The sequence below is a fragment of the Leucoraja erinacea genome, chromosome 21 (genome assembly GCF_028641065.1).
Source record: "Leucoraja erinacea ecotype New England chromosome 21, Leri_hhj_1, whole genome shotgun sequence".
Lineage (NCBI taxonomy): Eukaryota > Metazoa > Chordata > Chondrichthyes > Rajiformes > Rajidae > Leucoraja > Leucoraja erinaceus.
Window position 1 is genome coordinate 12755595 of NC_073397.1, and position 17678 is coordinate 12773272.

The 17678-nt window shown below is 41.3% G+C and overlaps 1 protein-coding gene across 5 annotated transcripts in view; it reads left to right on the forward strand.

Moving 5' to 3' along the window:
• Positions 1 to 17678, forward strand: part of LOC129707261 (nuclear receptor coactivator 3-like) — a 196160-nt gene that overhangs the window by 130397 nt on the left and 48085 nt on the right. For all 5 annotated transcript variants that reach the window (XM_055652168.1, XM_055652169.1, XM_055652172.1 and 2 more), the window contains one exon: positions 14033 to 14140. In XM_055652168.1, coding sequence (XP_055508143.1) covers positions 14052 to 14140 — 89 coding nt within the window. In that variant the 5' untranslated portion in view covers positions 14033 to 14051. The remainder of the gene's footprint in view (positions 1 to 14032; positions 14141 to 17678) is intronic.

Consider the following 17678-nt stretch of genomic DNA (forward strand, 5'->3'; position numbering starts at 1 on the left):
ACTCTCCTTCATGCTCGATGGAAGTTCCGAAATATTCGCGGCCTCAGCTAGGTTGCGGAAATTTTTCAGCATGTTGAAAAATTTTCCGCAAGTAAAATTTGGTCGGCACGGTTCTTTTTAACTCGTAGTACAGTGGAGTGGGATCGCTATTTAGTTACAGGTAGTCGAGGGCAGCCATAGGCAATCTCCTTCGCTGACTGGGCATTTTGATTGGCTCATTGGAGTTTGCAGGACCCAGGAAAACCGACCGGTAGGTAAAATGGCTGCTAAACTTGATTATACTTCTTAAAAGTGTTTCCACTCCTTCTCTCCCCCTTTCTCTCCCCCCCACCCCCCCCCCACCCCCCCCCCCCCCCCCCCCCCCCCCCCCCCCCTCCCCCCCCCCCCCCCCCCCCCCCCCCCCTTCCGCGCTCCCTAAAGGACTTACCGTACACTGTGCAGCTGTCTATCCTTCTTCTTCATCACGGGTCTGCTCCCCTGCTTTCCCTGGCCCCCGCCTTTGCGATGTGTTTGTGAGTGCGGTTGGTCGATCCAGTTCACGGTTTCAACGCTGACGGTCAATCCAGCTCGAGGTTTTCCAGGCGAGTGCCCTCGAGCTTGAAGGTCGAAGACACTCTTCTTAACTCGCAGATTAGGTTGCCGCAGTGGGACAGCCCTTTAACATGGCACTTGCACTGAATTTTTACAGTAAATTTTGCATGACATGTATAAATGATGTCATGCAATAGTAATCTTTATTTGTAGCTATTTACATTCATCATTTTAGCTTAAGCTTGATATGTAAAAGGAGATTTATGTAGCAAATTGTACGTGCTTACAATGAAAGTGATTAATGAAGCAGTTCTGTGGAAAACCAATAATAATGTGGATATCCTCAGAATTAAATTTGGATCACTAGTTAAGCACCCCATGTCAGAATATCCAAATTTGCAGTGACCTTTAAGTCACTTCGATCATTTTTGAAGTCATAATGTCATACAGCATGGAAATAGGCCCTTCGGCTCAACATGTCCACGCTGACCAACATGCCCCATCTGCACTCATCCCACCTGTCTGGGTTTGGCCCATAATCCTCGAAATCTATCCTATCCATGTACCTGTCTAATTGTTTCTTAAATGTTTAACCTGCATTTTTCTCTCTCTTAAGTAGCAGCTACTTTGAACTAATTCCTCATATTAAATCTTTAAGTTTCACCATGAATTTCACCCCAAGCCCGTCCATTTAGCAACCTCTGCATTTTTCCTTTGCCATTAAGCCAGACCTATTCCAATTTTTCCTCCTCCTGTTGCTCAGAATGAATTTCTCTCCCATGTCCCTCCACCTACCTTTTTTGAGTTTACCTGTTCATAAAACCTACCTCTGCTCCTTCAGCATTATTCTCGCTAAATATTCAACCACCCTAAGATTCAAAGCTGGTTAATTGTGGAGTTCCACTTCGTCCAGTGCATTTCCTCTTCCATAAACAGCTCCAACATTTCCTCTTCCCAAAACAACTCCTACCACCGTATCCTTCTCATCTTTCCCCACTAATTCCCATTCTATTTCTAATGTGCTGGGGGTTTTATTCCTCCTTCAAATCGCAGCTGTCTTCTCGTTCATGTCTATTTTACCTATATCTCTGTTTAAGATTTTGGAAATATCCCCAACAGAATTGGGATTGAAAGCAAGATGAATTATCCCACCTTCACTTCTAATGTTCTCAATACTTCCAGTTACTTCCGTCCTATCATAGTGTGGCTCTCCAAAGTGATGTGTTTGATTAATTCTTCCTAATTTGTGCGCTGTCCCCTTGGCAGCAACATCTGCAGATATGGAGCAGAGTGGTATAAGCCCACAGGTCCATTAACGGTTTGTGACTTTATATGTATGGTAGATCCTCTGCGCTCATTCTCTTTCAATTTCAGGCAATTTTTCCCTTTCGTTTTCCATTTCACTCTGACAATTTTGCTCCAATTCAGAGCCTGCATGACCTATTCAGTTATTTTCTTTGCATGCCTATGAAAGTTTCTTCATTTGGTGAGATGTGGGGTTTTTGACATGTATGGCGTGGGTGGGAATTGAGCAGCTGTGGCTGGGCAAGTGCGAAATATTTACTTGAACTAAAGTTCTATTGCTTATAAATTTAATGGAACGTGTGTTTGTTCCTATTACTTGCTGTCCACACCTTCTAATGCTTCTGACAGTCGGCTTTTTGCCAAGATGAAAATGTATGACATTGGCATTACCTGCTGGCTTTCAAGGACTTGTTTGTTTCTGTACGTTTGGTTTCCTGCTCAATTTTTAGCTGTTGTGCATTGAATTATTTTAATTTCTGGTTATACCCCTGAGATTTTTATGTTTCCGTTCAGTTGAATGTATTGTGATCAGTCATGTGTTTTATCATCGTTGTCATGTTAAACATTATTTCTGTTCACGCCCATTGGACATTTGCTAGGATTAATGCATCTGATTTAATGTTCGGTGGTACCCTTTAACTTACCGCTAATAGTTGATTATGCTTCCTAGGGTGACCTTGCAGTAATTTGATAAAAAAATATGCAGTAAATACAAAAATGGCATGTGATTGCTACATGCACATTTTTTAATATTTTATTTTAAAGTTTCCACAATCTTCTTTAGTTGTTTGTGCAGTCCTCAGTTCCTTTGCCCTGCTCCTGACAAATATGTCTTTAGCTTTGTCCTTTCCAAATTCAGCAATTCTGCTGAATTCAAACCTATTGTCAAAGTTGCTTCTAAAAATGTTTCGCTTTCACCAAGCTTTAGAAGACTGTCATTATCTCATAGTGACACAGTGTGGAAACACGCCCTTCAGCCCAACTTGCCCACACCGGCCAACATTTCCCAGCTAGTCCCACCTCTCGCATTTGGTCCATATCACTCTAAACCTGTCCTATCCATGTACCTGTCTAACTGTTTCTTAAATGTTGGGATAATCCCTGCCTCAACTCCAGTACCCTCCATAATGTTTGGGACAAAGACCCATCATTTATTTATTTGCCTCTGTACTCCACAATGTGAGATTTGTACTAGGAAAAATCATGTGGTTAAAGTGCACATTGTCAGATTATAATAAAGGGTATTTTTATACATTTTGGTTTCACCATGTAGAAATTACAGCAGTGTTTATAATAGTCCCCCTGTTACAGGATACAAGATACAAGATACAAGATACAATTTAATTGTCATTTGGACCCCTTGAGGTCCAAACAAAATGCCGTTTCTGCAGCCATACATTACAAACAAATAGACCCAAGACACAACATAATTTACATAAACATCCATCACATCGCTGTGATGGAAGGCCAAAAAAACTTATCTCTCCACTGCACTTTCCCCCCCCCCCCCGATGTCAGAGTCAAAGTCAAAGCCCCCGGCTGGCGATGGCAATTGTCCCGCGGCCATTAAAGCCACGCCGGGTGGTGCGAGGTCGCACACCGGGTCTTGGTGTTAGAGCCCCCGGCGTGCGCTCGCAGAGTCCCGCAGCCATTCCAAGCCGCGCGGGGCAGTGATGTCAGGCCCCGCTCCAGGAGCTCTTCGACCCCGCAACTCGGGCGGGAGAAGTCGCCGTTGCGAGAGCCCTGAAAAGCGGTCTCCCTCCAGGGACCCGCGGGCTCCCGGTGCCGCCGTCCACCAGACCTGCAGTTGAAGCCTCCGAATCTCCGGAGGTCGGGCCAGCAGCAGCAGCAGCGCTCCTCCACCGCTCCACCCGCTCCGGACTCGGCCAGCCCCGCGACGGTGACGGTGAGTCGTCGGCACCAGAGTCCCCGGTCTCTTCCTGTTGGAGGCCGCTCCTCGTTGCAGCCCCAACGATAACGGAAACCCGACAAGAAAAGGTCGGGTCTCCCGTGCAGAGAGAGATTTAAAAGTTTCCCCCTCCCTCCCTCCCACCCCCCACCCCCACCCCCCCACACACACACCCCCCCCCAACATAAAAATAACAAAAACTACATAAAAACATAGACAGAAAATAATAAAAACGCGGACGGGCTGCAGAGGCCGCTGCTGACGAGAGTCGCGCCGCCTACCGGATTCAGGGCACCATAATGTTTGGGACGCAGCAATGTCATGTAAATGTAAGTAGTCATGTTTAGTATTTTGTTGCATATCCTGTGCATTCAATGACTGCTTGAAGTCTGCGATTCATGGACGTCAGCAGTTGCTGGGCGTCTTCTCTGGTGATGCTCTGCCAGGCCTGTATTACAGCCATCTTAAAAACAAATGCTTGCTTAGGGGGCAAGTCCCCTTCAGTTTTTCTCTTCAGCATATAGAAGACATTGGGTTCAGTTCGGGTGATTGACTTGGCCACTCAAGAATGAACCATTGTTTAGCTTTGAATAACTCCTTTGTTGCTTTAGCAGTATGTTTGGGATCATTGTCTGGCTGGAGAATGAGTTTTGAAGCATTTGTTTGATTTGAGCAGATAGGATGTGTCTATGCGCTTCAGAATTCATTATGCTACTACCATCAGCAGTTGTATCATCAATGAAGATAAGTGAGCCAGTACCTTCAGCAGCCATACATGCCCAAGCCATAACACCCCCACCACTGTGTTTCACAGACGAGGTGGTATGCTTTGAATCTTGGGCAGTTCCTTTTCTCCTCCATACTTTGCTTTTGCCATCACTCTGATATAAGTTAATCTTCATCTCATCTGTCCACAAGACCTTTTTCCAGAACTGTGGTTGCTCTTTTAAGTACTTCTTGGCAAACTGTAACCTGGCCATCCTATTTTTGCGGCTAACTAGTGGTTTACATCTTGCAGCGTAGCCTCTGTATTTCTGTTCATGATGTCTTCTGCGGACAGTCATCATTGACAAATCCACTCCTGAAGCGTATTTCTGATCTGTCGGACAGATGTTTGGGATTTTTCTCTATTATAGAGAGAATTCTTCTGTCATCAGCTGTGGAGGTCTTCCTTGGCCTGCCAGTCCCTTTGCGATTAGTAAGCACACCAGTGCTCTCTTTCTTCTTAATGATGTTCCAAATAGTTGATTTTGGGAAGCCTAATGTTTGGCTGAGGTCTCTAATAATTTTATTCTTGTTTCTCAGTCTCAAAATGGGTTATTTGTCTTTCATTGGCACAACTTTGGTCCTCATGTTGATAAACAGCAATAAAAGTTTTCAAAGGTGATAGAAAGACTGGAGGAAAGACTATGTGCTGAGAGCTCTCTTATACCTGCAGTAAGGAGGCAATTAAACACACCTGAGCAATTACAAACGCCTGTGAAGCCATGTGTCCCGAACATTATGGTGCCCTGAAATGGGGGAGACTATGTATAAACACAGCTGTAATTTCTGCATGGTGAAACCAAAATGTATAAAAATACCCTCTAATAAAATCTGACAATGTGCACATTAACCACGTGTGATTCTTTTCTATTACAAATCTCAAGTTGTAGAGTACAGAGGCAAATAAATAAATGATGGGTCTTCGTCCCAAACATTATGGAGGGCACTGTACCCCTTTGACAGCTTGTTCCATACACCCACTACCCTTTGTGTGGAAAAAGTGCATATCTTTTTATCTGCAATATTTTTTTAAATTATGTCAGCGTTGAAGCTGGTGTTGTAATTGCTGTATACAATCTTGTCAATGAATAGAACCTTGCCACAATTTATGGGCTGAAGATGAATTAAACTTTGAATTAAGTTTTGAATTCCCTAACAGTTCATATTAATGTGTCCCCAAAACACTGCATTTCCAGCATGTAAATTTCTACGTAGTTCTTGATAGTTTCTTAGGAAGAATGGGGGGGAAATATTAGCACAGCGGTTATAAGTTTGCTTGTTTGCAGCATTTCCAATTAGTGGTTTCCATGAACGATCATTCTGTTGTTGCGTAACATTGTTCTTTTACACCTGCGCTGTTAACTCATGTGCTGTATTGTTTTTGTAAAATGTTAAACTTTCATTTAATATCAGTTCAGTTTTGCATTAAAACAATACCTGGATTATAATTTTCAAAAGCTAATTAGATGCCTTATACTGAAAATGTCCTCTTGGTCAAATATTAATAGTCTTTCAGATTTGTTCCAATTAGGAATTATATTAAAGATTAAAGGCCAGGATGGAATTTTTTCTTTAACCTTTGGTTTAGATCCAAACTTTGGGTCAGAGATTGAAGTTTCCTCATTAATCATTAATACTCAGTTTTTTATAGTAATGTTTTATTGCCCTGACTTGCAGTGTGTCAGTCCCAGGCGTTGGGAGACTGATGCTCAAGTATGGCTTTCTGCTGATATTAGACTTGGAAACCTTTCTCAAAATGCCCACCACCATCGGGACATGAAATTACTTTGCTGTTTCTATGCGGTTGGTATGTCTCTGACTTCTGTACTAAATGCTGGAAACCAGTGTGGAATAATTGTGAGATATGTTTTTTTGCTTTGATATATAGTTGTGCTGCATTCATGTGCCACACTTGTGCAGTTGCATAATTTGAAAATATAAATATTAAGAATGCAAAAATTAATTTGAGCTACTTTAAGTTATTAAATATGTCATCTTTCATTTGTCATAAAATATTATGTTGTGCATTTACCATTCCTCTCCCTAAACTGAATTATGGAAACTCATGGATACTTGCTTTCTTCTCTCTTCCTCCGGCAAGTTGCCAAACCACTCTCATTGATGTCTTCCTCATTCTTACATGGAAGATAGGAACTTGTCATGTGGAGAATTCTGAGCATAAAACCTGTATTCTAGTGTTGTATTGCACAGTGATTTAGTGCATCGGTACACTGTCTTGGCGTGTCTTCAAAATTATGCTGCCAGGTTGACTGGGGAGTTGAGCTCGTGACAGCCTAAGTGGATCAGGAACTTGATCAACAGAAAAATTAAATGAACTGAATCTGGAAAATAATTGCACCTCCTAAACCGAGACTGTGATTGTAAGCCGCATCTTTTAAACTACTGAACATGCATTATCTACATTTGTAATTTGTATTTTCATAACTGTTATACTTTTTCCCTTCTGAACTACCATATTACACTGTATGGAAAATATCACCATTGCTTCAATTGGATGTGAATGACAATATAATCCCAGTTTCTGAAGCTGATATCAGAAGATCCTGAGGAATTCTCAGAAAACATTCGGCCCTGATGGTGTGTGTACCTGGCCATGTTCTTAAAACCTGCGCATACCAACTGTCTGGTAAACATCTTCAACTCTCATTACTGAGGTCTGAGGATCCCACCTGCTTTAAAAGGACATCAATAATGGCGGTGCCCAAGAAGAGTAAGGTGACATACCTCAATGACAACTGACCAGTGACACTAATGTTCATGGTGATAAAGTGCTGTGTGACGTTGGTTATGATGCTTTACCAACTCCAGCCTTATTTTGGACCGAGACGGACAACAATTCACCTGCCACCACAATAGATCATCAGTGGATATGATCATACTGGGTCTCCATTTTGCACAAGACCACTTGGATCATAGGAGTACTTATCAGGCTGTCATTCATCTACTTCAGCTCGGCTTTCAACACCATTGTCCCCTCCAAAACTATCAGACTTTGAGAACTAGGTCTCTGCCTGTCCGGATGTAATTGGATCCTCGACTTTCTCGTCGAATGACTACAATCAGTAGGAATTGGCGACAATTCATCCTCTTACCAACACAGGAGCACCTCAAGGCTCACCTCGCCAGATATGGCTCCAATGCTATCTTTAAATTCACTGATGATACCACCATTGTGTGGAGTACAGGAGGGAGATTGACCATCTGAATGATGGAAGAACAACAATCTTGCTCTCAATATTAGCAAGACCAAAGAGTTGATTGAGTTAAGGAAGGGGAACATAGGGGACTCACAAACATGTCTACATCATCAAGATGATGGGATAGAGAATTAATAACTTCAAGTTCCTGGGTGTGCAAATCTTTAAAGATTTGTCCTGGGCCCAGCACATTGATGCAATTGCAAAAAAAGTCCATCACACCTCTGATTCCTTGGAAGATTGAGGAGATTTGGTATGTTAACAAATACTCTCATGAAGGTATAAGGTAGAAAGCATACTGACTGGTTGCATCACAGCGGATTCTGCAACTCGAATGCCTAGAAATGAGGGAGGTTACATGAAGTGACAACATTGCCTGGTTCATCGCAGATACTTATCTCATCAATTTAATAATCTCTATAAAGGGATCTGTAGGAGGCGTTTCCTCAAAAAGCCAGCCAATGTCTTCAAAGACCTACACCGTTCTGGCCATGCTCTCATTTTGCTACTATTGTCGGGAAGAAGGTCCAGCAGGTTGCAAACAGTGATCAGCAAGTGGTTTTACACTATTATGGTTACCTAGTATTACTACTATTAATAATTGTACTATTGTATATTTATCTGTGTGATTGCATTATGGGCCAGTTAAGCTGCAGTTGCTACCGGTGCATATGACAATTAAACACTTCAACCATTATCTTTTAGCTTGAAGGGGGGGAGGGAGTAGAGTGTAATAACAATTGTAGATTAGGAATTTACAGAGGAAGGATTTTGAAATGAGTACAATGAAAGACAGGAGACTGGGACATGTACAAGTGAGAATTGGCAGCAAATAATGAATGTGAAGCAGAAATTTATGTTTTCTAGAGATTGGGAAACAATTATCAAGAATATTTGGAACATTGTTGCTGCATATTGTTGGAGACAACAGACAAATTTATATTGTTAGTTTGGACATATCATTGGAATGATCTGAACCGGCCTTGGATTTTTTTGTTGTGGATTCATTGACAAGGTTACAGATATTATCTTGGGAGGTGAAGTAAAGAATGTTACTACTTATGCAGGGCTTGTCCTTGAAGAAACCAATCTGATTTAGATTCCGATAGGTTGTTCCAGGATATAGGTACGGCAACATATTTCTAAGTCGCATATTGGAATAGTGCGCGACTTAGAAATTTGTGGGCTGAAATGTTTCCATGCCCCTACTGCCTCTATCCTTCCTAGTGGTAATGACCAAGTTTGAGGGCTCGCAACGTATTTGCGTTGCATTTTACTCTGCAGCCACTGTGTGCCAATGACAGAGGAAATGAATGGCATGCCAATTAAGCAGCTTTTTTGTCCTAGCTATTGTTGAGCTCATTGAGTATAGTAGCTTCACTACATGAAGAATATTCCTCATTTGTTTTGTGGATGGTTGAAAGGCTTAAGTGTGTAGGCAGGCGAGCCATTCACTGTAAGATATCCCATTTTCGACATGTGGCTAGTCCATTTGAGTTTCATATCAATCGTGACTTCCAGAGTGTTGATGTTGGAGGGACTCTGCAACAGCTTTGCAATTCAATGTCAGGGGTTGGTGCTTTCAATATCATTAGTTGCAGATGTACATTTTACAGCACTAGTGTGGAGCAGATGTTTGTTGCCACTTAACAGCCCAGAGTTGAAGGTTGTCCTGGTTTTGCCAAAAGGGCTTCTCATTATGTTACAATTAATTTGCCTTATAGAATCAAGGTATGGGTTGTTTCACTTGCTGAGGGATTGTGAATCAAATTGGCAATTGTACATCATCAACAACTATCTACACTTCAGAACCTTATGCCGGGAGAAAGGTAATTGATGAAGAAGCTGAAGATGGTTGTGCTTAGGACATTGCGTGCCTTAAGAAATTTTTAACTGATGTCCCAAGAAATGCTTGATTGACTTCCAATGATCCAAGCATTTCATTTTGTGTGAGGTATTGTTTTTCCCTCAATGCCCATTGGCTTTAGCTTTACCCAGACACCTTGATGCCACATTTGGTCAATGCTGCTTGGATATCAAAAGAAGTAATTGTCAAATGATTGGCGTTTGTACCAAGAGGTGGCCCTGGTGAATCCCAAACAGTGCTTGGGGGGGGGGGGGGGGGGGGGGGGGGATATGTCTGGAAATGCCAGTGTTATAATTTTACTCAAACAGCTTAACTGATGGCTCAGCAAGTTCTGGATTGTGGGTTTTATTGCAGCTAAAATATTTTCTACTCTAGCAGCCTTTGCAGTTTCATTGCTCCGCCTTGCCTTGATTTATCACATGGAATAAATTAAATTGGCTGAGAGCTGGCTTCTATGATGTCGGGGATCTCCGGAGGAATCTAAGATAAATCTTCCTTTTGACACTTCTGACTGAACAAGTCTGCTTATGTATAGAAGCTAATCATATCTTGTATTAACGTGATACAAGCTGTTCTGACTGTAATTCTTATGGTTGCATATCGGTCCTGTTGAATGACTCTTGATCACTGAGAGAAGCCTTGAAATGAAGAGCATGGCATCATATTGTTATCTAAAAATAAACTGGAGTAGTTTGGTGACCTTGATATGGCTATTGTGCTGATTTTAAAGCTATCTGCCCAGTCGAAATTTAAAACATAGCATGGTGTTATTAAAAAAAAACCATACTATAAAATCAAGGACATGCAAATTCATTTAATCTTAGTAGCGTTTAAGAGACTGTTTGATATGCAGGGAATGTAGTTATATGGATCAAGTGCAGGCTGATGAGATGAATTTATCTTGGCATTTTGTTCAGATTATAATCTGACGGGGGTCTGAAGGGCATGTTCCTGTGCTTTACTTTTTGATGTTCTATGTTCTTTTTCAACTTTTTAACCATCTTAAACTCCTCCACTCTGCATCTCATTTGGCAGATGATACGACGCTATTATCTCTTAAGTAATCTTTCTTTAAAATTTGTCTTATCTGTATTTCATTAATTTGAAGTTGTATTCATTTATCGACTTCTGCTTCATTGCATTCTGAATTATTTTTAGAAAATATCGTAGTTTCCTTATTGGTGTCCCTTATTTTTTAAATGTTTGTTCAGTCTTTTTATAATCTTGTACTTCATTTGATTCCTGTGATCATTCTTGCTGTTCTTTTCACCCTTTCCAATGCATTTAGGCATTAAGACTGCTTGAATATACAGCACGAGCAATAGAATAAAAGAACACAGAAGTAATGCCGAAACTTCAGACATGGTTCAATCAGACTGCTGTTTGTATCGCTGCACACTTCAATAAAGAGCAGTCTGATTGAACCATGTCTGAAGTTTCAGCATTCATTGTTTGGTCTCCAAATCTGAGGAAGGACATTATTGCCATAGAGGGAGTGCAGAGAAGGTTCACCAATGACAATTAAATTGAATCTTGAATCTTGAGACTGATTCCTGGGATGTCAGGACTGTCTTATGAAGAAAGACTGGATAGACTTGGTTTATACTCTCTAGAATTTAGGAGATTGAGAGGGGATCTTATAGAAACTTACAAAATTCTTAAGGGGTTGGACAGGCTAGATGCAGGAAGATTGTTCCCGATGTTGGGGAAGTCCAGGACAAGGGGTCACGCAGCTTAAGGATAAGGGGGAAATCCTTTAAAACCGAGATGAGAAGAACTTTTTTTTCACACAGAGAGTGGTGAATCTCTGGAACTCTCTGCCACAGAGGGTCGTTGAGGCCAGTTCATTGGCTATATTTAAGAGGGAGTTAGATGTGGCCCTTCTGGCTAAGGGGATCAGGGGGTATGGAGAGAAGGCAGGTACGGGATACCGAGTTGGATGATCAGCCATGATCATATTGAATGGCGGTGCAGGCTCGAAGGGCCGAATGGCCTCCTCCTAATTTCTATGTTTCTATGTTTGTATGCAACTATTGGATGGCTAACTGATGGGGAAACTGTCCTCTTTACTGTGTCACATGAAACCTGTGAGGGAAGGATGTGATTGTGTACTGGCCGAGTAAATAATAGCAAGTCTTCCTTTCTCTCCTCTCCCCACCCATATATGTTCTTGTGAAATCTGGGGGGCTGGATTGGCCTTCAATTGTGGGTAAGAAATCTTTTTTCACTACTTAGTCACTCTCATATTCTTCTCTTGAAGCACTTTGGTTGCTGTTTTTCTCGCAGAATCTCTTGCTTCACAATTGCTTGTATAAAATTAAAAATTGCCATTTAATTAGTTGCTAAGCTGATCCAAAGTCTCATATAAAAATACACTACTAACTGCACATTTTGCATCAATACTGTTTGCAATGCTGATGCATGTGCAATTAGTTACTTCATCCAAGGCATTTATGTAAATAAGAAATATCAAAAGTCCAGGCATTGACCTCTGTAGTATTCCACATCGCCACCTGCTCTTAAAATGTGTGCTTGCTGAAATGCTCTTCTATTAACCGGAGTTTTTAATCCAGTTGTGTTATGTTTGAATTATGTGTCATTTTGATTATAGGACCTAATTAAAATGTTTCTAGAAGTTGAAACAAACTGTGTTAACGTCTATGTAATGTTGCCAGTCACCAAATAGAGGTATATTGAGCAAGAGCTTTCTTAACTCCATGTCGTTACTTATTAAGCTTTATTGTACAAGCACTCTAGTTACTATTTAAACTATTGCTGCACAAGTACGCCTCTATACTGAGGAATAGTTTTTATTAATAAACACGGATTTTACTTTAATTTTGGAAGATCTACGGCTTCTTGGATTTTACTTTTGAATATCCTATGATCGCATACAAAGGATGAGCCCAGAAAACTTTAAATTGCTCTGCTGTGAGGACAATTTTTTTCTAAGAACAGTTTATATATCGTCAATAACGAAATAATCAATCGGGTTTTGATATTTGTCAAAAAAAAAATGCTGGGCAATTTATTTTAAATTAGTTAGAAATAGGGTTTTAATTCTAGCTTAACTTGGTTAAAAGAATTTGTCAGACCTTTAGGGGGAAAAAACTTCAACATCCGCCCCTTGTTTACAGGAAGTTCTGCTTAACTATCATGGTGTTCCCTCCCAGCAAAATGAGTGAAATTAATTGTTTCCAGCAAATCAGAAAAAAAAACCCCATAAATTAGCCCCACATTGATTTTTTTTTAAAAACATAAAAATGCTGGAGAAACTCAGTTGATTTTTAAAAAATCTGTTTAATACAGTACCTATGCCTGTGGGGGAAATAAAGATACTTTGAATAGTGGAGAAAATGAAATGGTTCTTTAATGTGGTCTGGTGTTGACTATAGTGAGTTGCCATTGACTTGTTCAGCTGGCCTTGGTGGTTTGCTACAATGAAAATTGATTCTGCGACTTCTAAAACAAAACCATCTTAAGGCCAAATGCAACTCCAATATTTCTGTTTCAGCGCCATATGAACACTTATTCCTTTGAAAGCCCGCAAAATGAGAAACGGGTGTTAAGTTGAGATACCTTCAGAAAAAGAACAGTATCTAAAGCTTTGCAGATGGTGTTCTGGCTGATTTTGTGCAATGCTGAAGAATACATCAAACCACAGGTTCAACAAGCTCTGTCAATTGTGACTTTTGGCAACCTTGAAACAATATATATGACAATTTAACAGTTTTGTTTTCCTTCAGCAGTTTCTTATTTGGTATTTTCTAATAACGTGTGAGCACTTTCAACATGATTAATATGAAGTGCTTCTAACATTACACCAGTGTCAATTGTACAGTGTAGGTTGGCTGTTAGGAACAGCATTAACTCCTCAACAAATACAGGGCAGTAACTTTCCCCTCAGTCTTATGCGATGGTTTGCCCTGACCATGAGTTTGGGCATTTCATGGCATCAACAAAAATCAGAGTCATTTTGCTTGGTATATATGCATTCTCCCGCACTCTCTTACTCGCATTTCGTTGTAAAGTATGGTTAGTTCTAGTATGGTTTGAAAGTAAACATTTCATGTCATATGAGACTAGTTTGCCAATTAATTAACAATCGGAAAAATAACTATCATCTTTAATGTTAACCAATTATTTCTTTTAAAATCGAAAGGAAATGACATGTTGCATGAATGGAAAATGACGTATTAACTGTTTCTGCAGAGGTTTCCACAGAAACCAGTTATGTGTAGTCGTGATTCTGAAGGCATTAATTTTTGATTAACGTTAATCATGCTGACACATTAGATACCGACACTATCTTGCTGCTTATTTGAAAAGGTGTGAATATCTATTTTAAAACAATTTAGAAAGATTGACATTTTCTGAACAGGGGATAATTAATATTTGAGCTGAGTTTTTACTAATTCAGTTTTGTTTTTTTCACAGTTGCTGATATGTGTTTAAGATGAGTGGACCTGGAGAAAACACTTTGGATCCGGTGAATTCTGATTCAAGGAAACGGAAACTTTCTTCCTTTGATGCTCAGGGCTCAAGGTATGTAATGATAGAAGCTGATCTCCTTGAAAGGCAGCGACAGGTTGGCAGTTTGAGGTGTAATGAGTATGCTAAATGTGTAAGAAGGAACTGCAGATGCTGGTTTAAACCGAAGATAGACACAAAAAAATGGAGTAACTCAGCGGGACAGGCAGCATCTCTGGAGGGAAGGAATGGGTGATTTGTCAGGGTTGAGACCCTTCTCCAGTCTGATGAAATAATACTTTCTCTCTTTGACGAGGATAACAGAAAAAATGGTGTGATGCTGAGTGACAAAACACAGTGATCACTTCACTGTTCCACAAACCTAGTTGGGCCTCAATTCAGTAAAAGGCATAAAAGAAAGCAGTGTTTCATTTGGAGGTCATCTGCCAGTTGAGTTGTGAATTGATCTGTCAGAGAAAAGGGTATATTTGACGTGTGTAAAATCTGTTTGTTTTCTTCTCTTGCCACCTTTCTTTGGATGGTGACTATTTGTTACCTCAGACCTTCAGTTAAGAGTATCTCTACAATTATAAAAGTGTGTGTGTGTGTGTGTGTGTGTGTGTGTGTGTGTGTGTGTGTGTGTGTGTGTGTGTGTGTGTGTGATCACATCTAGGCACGGTCTAGGCATAAGCTCAGGGGCGACCGCGCCTTTGCGGTTGCAGCCCCTAGACTGTGGAACAGCATCCCCTTTCCCATCAGAACTGTCCCCTCCATCGACTCTTTTAAGTCGAGACTAAACACTTATCTATACTCCCAAGCCTTTCCTGCCGTCCTCTGAGTGAGGGCTACATGAATATATCTATGTAGTCTGTTTTGTTGTGCTATTCTTATAACAAATGTAAAGCACTTTGGCCAACGAGAGTTGTTTTTTAAATGTGCTATATAAATAAATGTGACTTGACTTGACTTGACATCTGCTCAAAAAAACGACACTCTAACGGTAAATTTTTTACATATTCTGGTAGAGATTTATCCCGTGGACTCAAATGGTCTTACCTGAAAAACTCATGCTTTTTATCTCGAGTTATTAATCAAAATGTTCAAAAATCTGAAAGAACTTAGAAAAAAAATCCGCCTTGCATTGGCTGATGACGTGATGACGTCACATTGTATCTGCTTCGTGCAGCCTGCGCTATGTTGCACGAGTCCTCCTTCTCCCCCCCCCCCCTCCTCCTCCTCTCTCCTCTCTCCCCCGGCCTTTCTCCCCCGGCCTTTCTCCCCCGGCCTTTCTCCCCCGGCCTTTCTCCCCCGGCCTTTCTCCTCTCCCCCCTCTTTCTCCCCCCTATCATTCTCTCCCTCTTTCTCACTCCATCCCTCTTTCTCTCCCCCCTCCCTCTATCTCTCTCTCCCTCCCCCTCCCTCTCTATCTCCCCCCTCTTTCTTTCTCCCCCCCTCTTTCTCCCCCCCCCCCCTCTTTCTCCCCCCCCCCCCCCTCTCTTTCCCCCCCCCTTCTCTCCCCCCCCCCCCCCTCTTTCTCCCCCCCCTCTCCCCCCCCTCTCTCCCCCCCCCCCCAATCTTCCCCTCTTCCCCCTCTCCCCCCCTCTCTCTCCCTCCCCCCCCTCCCCTCTCTCTCTCTCTCTCTCTCTCTCTCTCTCTCTGGGTTGGGGGCTATGCATGAGTGGATAGGGTGGGGATGGGGTAAAAGGAGCAAATGAATAATATTAATATAATATCAAGGGGGGGTGGTTAGAGTGTGTGGGGGGTGGGTTATTGTGTGTGTGACGCTGCAGGCCGCCCCCCCTCCCCACGCAACCGCGCGTTGAGGGGACGGGACCCAACAGGTCCCACTTGGTGTAGTAATTTATAAAAATTGGAACATTTTATCAGTGGTACCACAAAATAAGCACTTCACTCTCTACTAAGGTCTGAATTTAAACCAAAACATGACAAATCATTCAGTCATGGGATGTAGTGGAATAATAACTATTGATCAAGATGAAATTATGTTTTTATTATCTCTTTAGAAATTTAGTAGATGCCAGTTGTCCATGAAGATGTAATGATTGTCAACATGTGTTTATTAATCATGTGTATTTAATGGGGGAAATTACCTTGGATTGTTAAGTCTGTTTGAACAATATGCAGTGCTTGGCAAGAATTTCTATTTTGAGAATATTCTACTATCTCAAAGACATTATGCTCAAACTTGTTGTTGTATTACAGCGTAACTTGATTTTTGGTCAAACTCCTTCAGTTATTCCTGAACATTTTTTTTCTTTAGGAAATGGATATGATATAAAAATGCCTTAGATATATTGGGTAGAAAACCCCGTAAAAGTTGCTGAAGCATTTGGCAGGTTAGACAATATCTGGGGGGAGAAAAACAGGGTCAATGAGAAAACAAGCATGCCTTAATGAATTGAAAGGCAGAGGGGTTGAGCGAACAGGAAGTATATAATGTCTCTGGTTACTTTAACAACTCTGGTTCGCACTCCACTGTTTTACATTCTGTGGGGGAAAGAAACAAATGTGACTTGAAACTGAAATATCTAGGGACATCTTCGGCGAGAGTGAGGTGGTTACCTGAAATTGTTGAATTAGAACAGAGCTCCAAAATTGTGGGTTGCCTATTTGGATAGATGGGTTTTCTCATTGAGATTATGTTGGATATGACTGGTAGGACTCTAAAGATGGGTCAGAGTGTGAATGAGATGGAGAATACAAGAGATGGGTGATGGAAGCTCAAGATCATCCTTGTGAATGGCACAAAGATGTTACGCAAAACAGTCACCCAGTCTGCATTTGATTTCTTCAATGTAGAGGGGACCACATGGTGAGTATCCAGTGCAAACACTAAATTGGAAGGAGTATTTAGGTGAAATAGCAAGCTCTTTTGTTTGTACCTTCCCTGTTCCTACAGTTCTGCATTCCCTCTCCCAACTAAACAAACAATTTCCTTTGTTTAGCTTCCACATCACCTTTGTAGATTCATCTCCCATCCCAGAGTCCCCCATTTCTTTTATTTACCCCTCTCTTTTCCTTGTTCCCTTCCACCCACATTTCACTCCTTCTCTTATAACCATATAACCATATAACAATTACAGCACGGAAACAGGCCATCTCGGCCATACAAGTCCGTGCCGAACAATTATTTCCCCATAGTCCCATTTACCTGCACTCAGACCATAACCCTCCATTCCTTTCCCATCCATATACCTATCCAATTTATTTTTAAATTATAAAATCGAACCTGCCTCCACGACTTCCACTGGAAGCTCATTCCACACAGCTACCACTCTCTGAGTAAAGAAGTTCCCCCTCATGTTACCTCTAAACTTCTGTCCCTTAATTCTGAAGTCATGTCCTCTTGTTTGAATCTTCCCTACTCTCAATGGGAAAAACTTGTCCACGTCAAGTCTGTCTATCCATCTCATCATTTTAAAGACCTCTATCAAGTCCCCCCCTTAACCTTCTGCGCTCCAGAGAATAAAGACCTAACTTATTCAACCTTTCTCTGTAACTTATTTGCTGAAACCCAGGCAACATTCTAGTAAATCTCCTCTGTACTCTCTCTATTTTGTTGACACCCTTCCTATAATTGGGCGACCAAAAT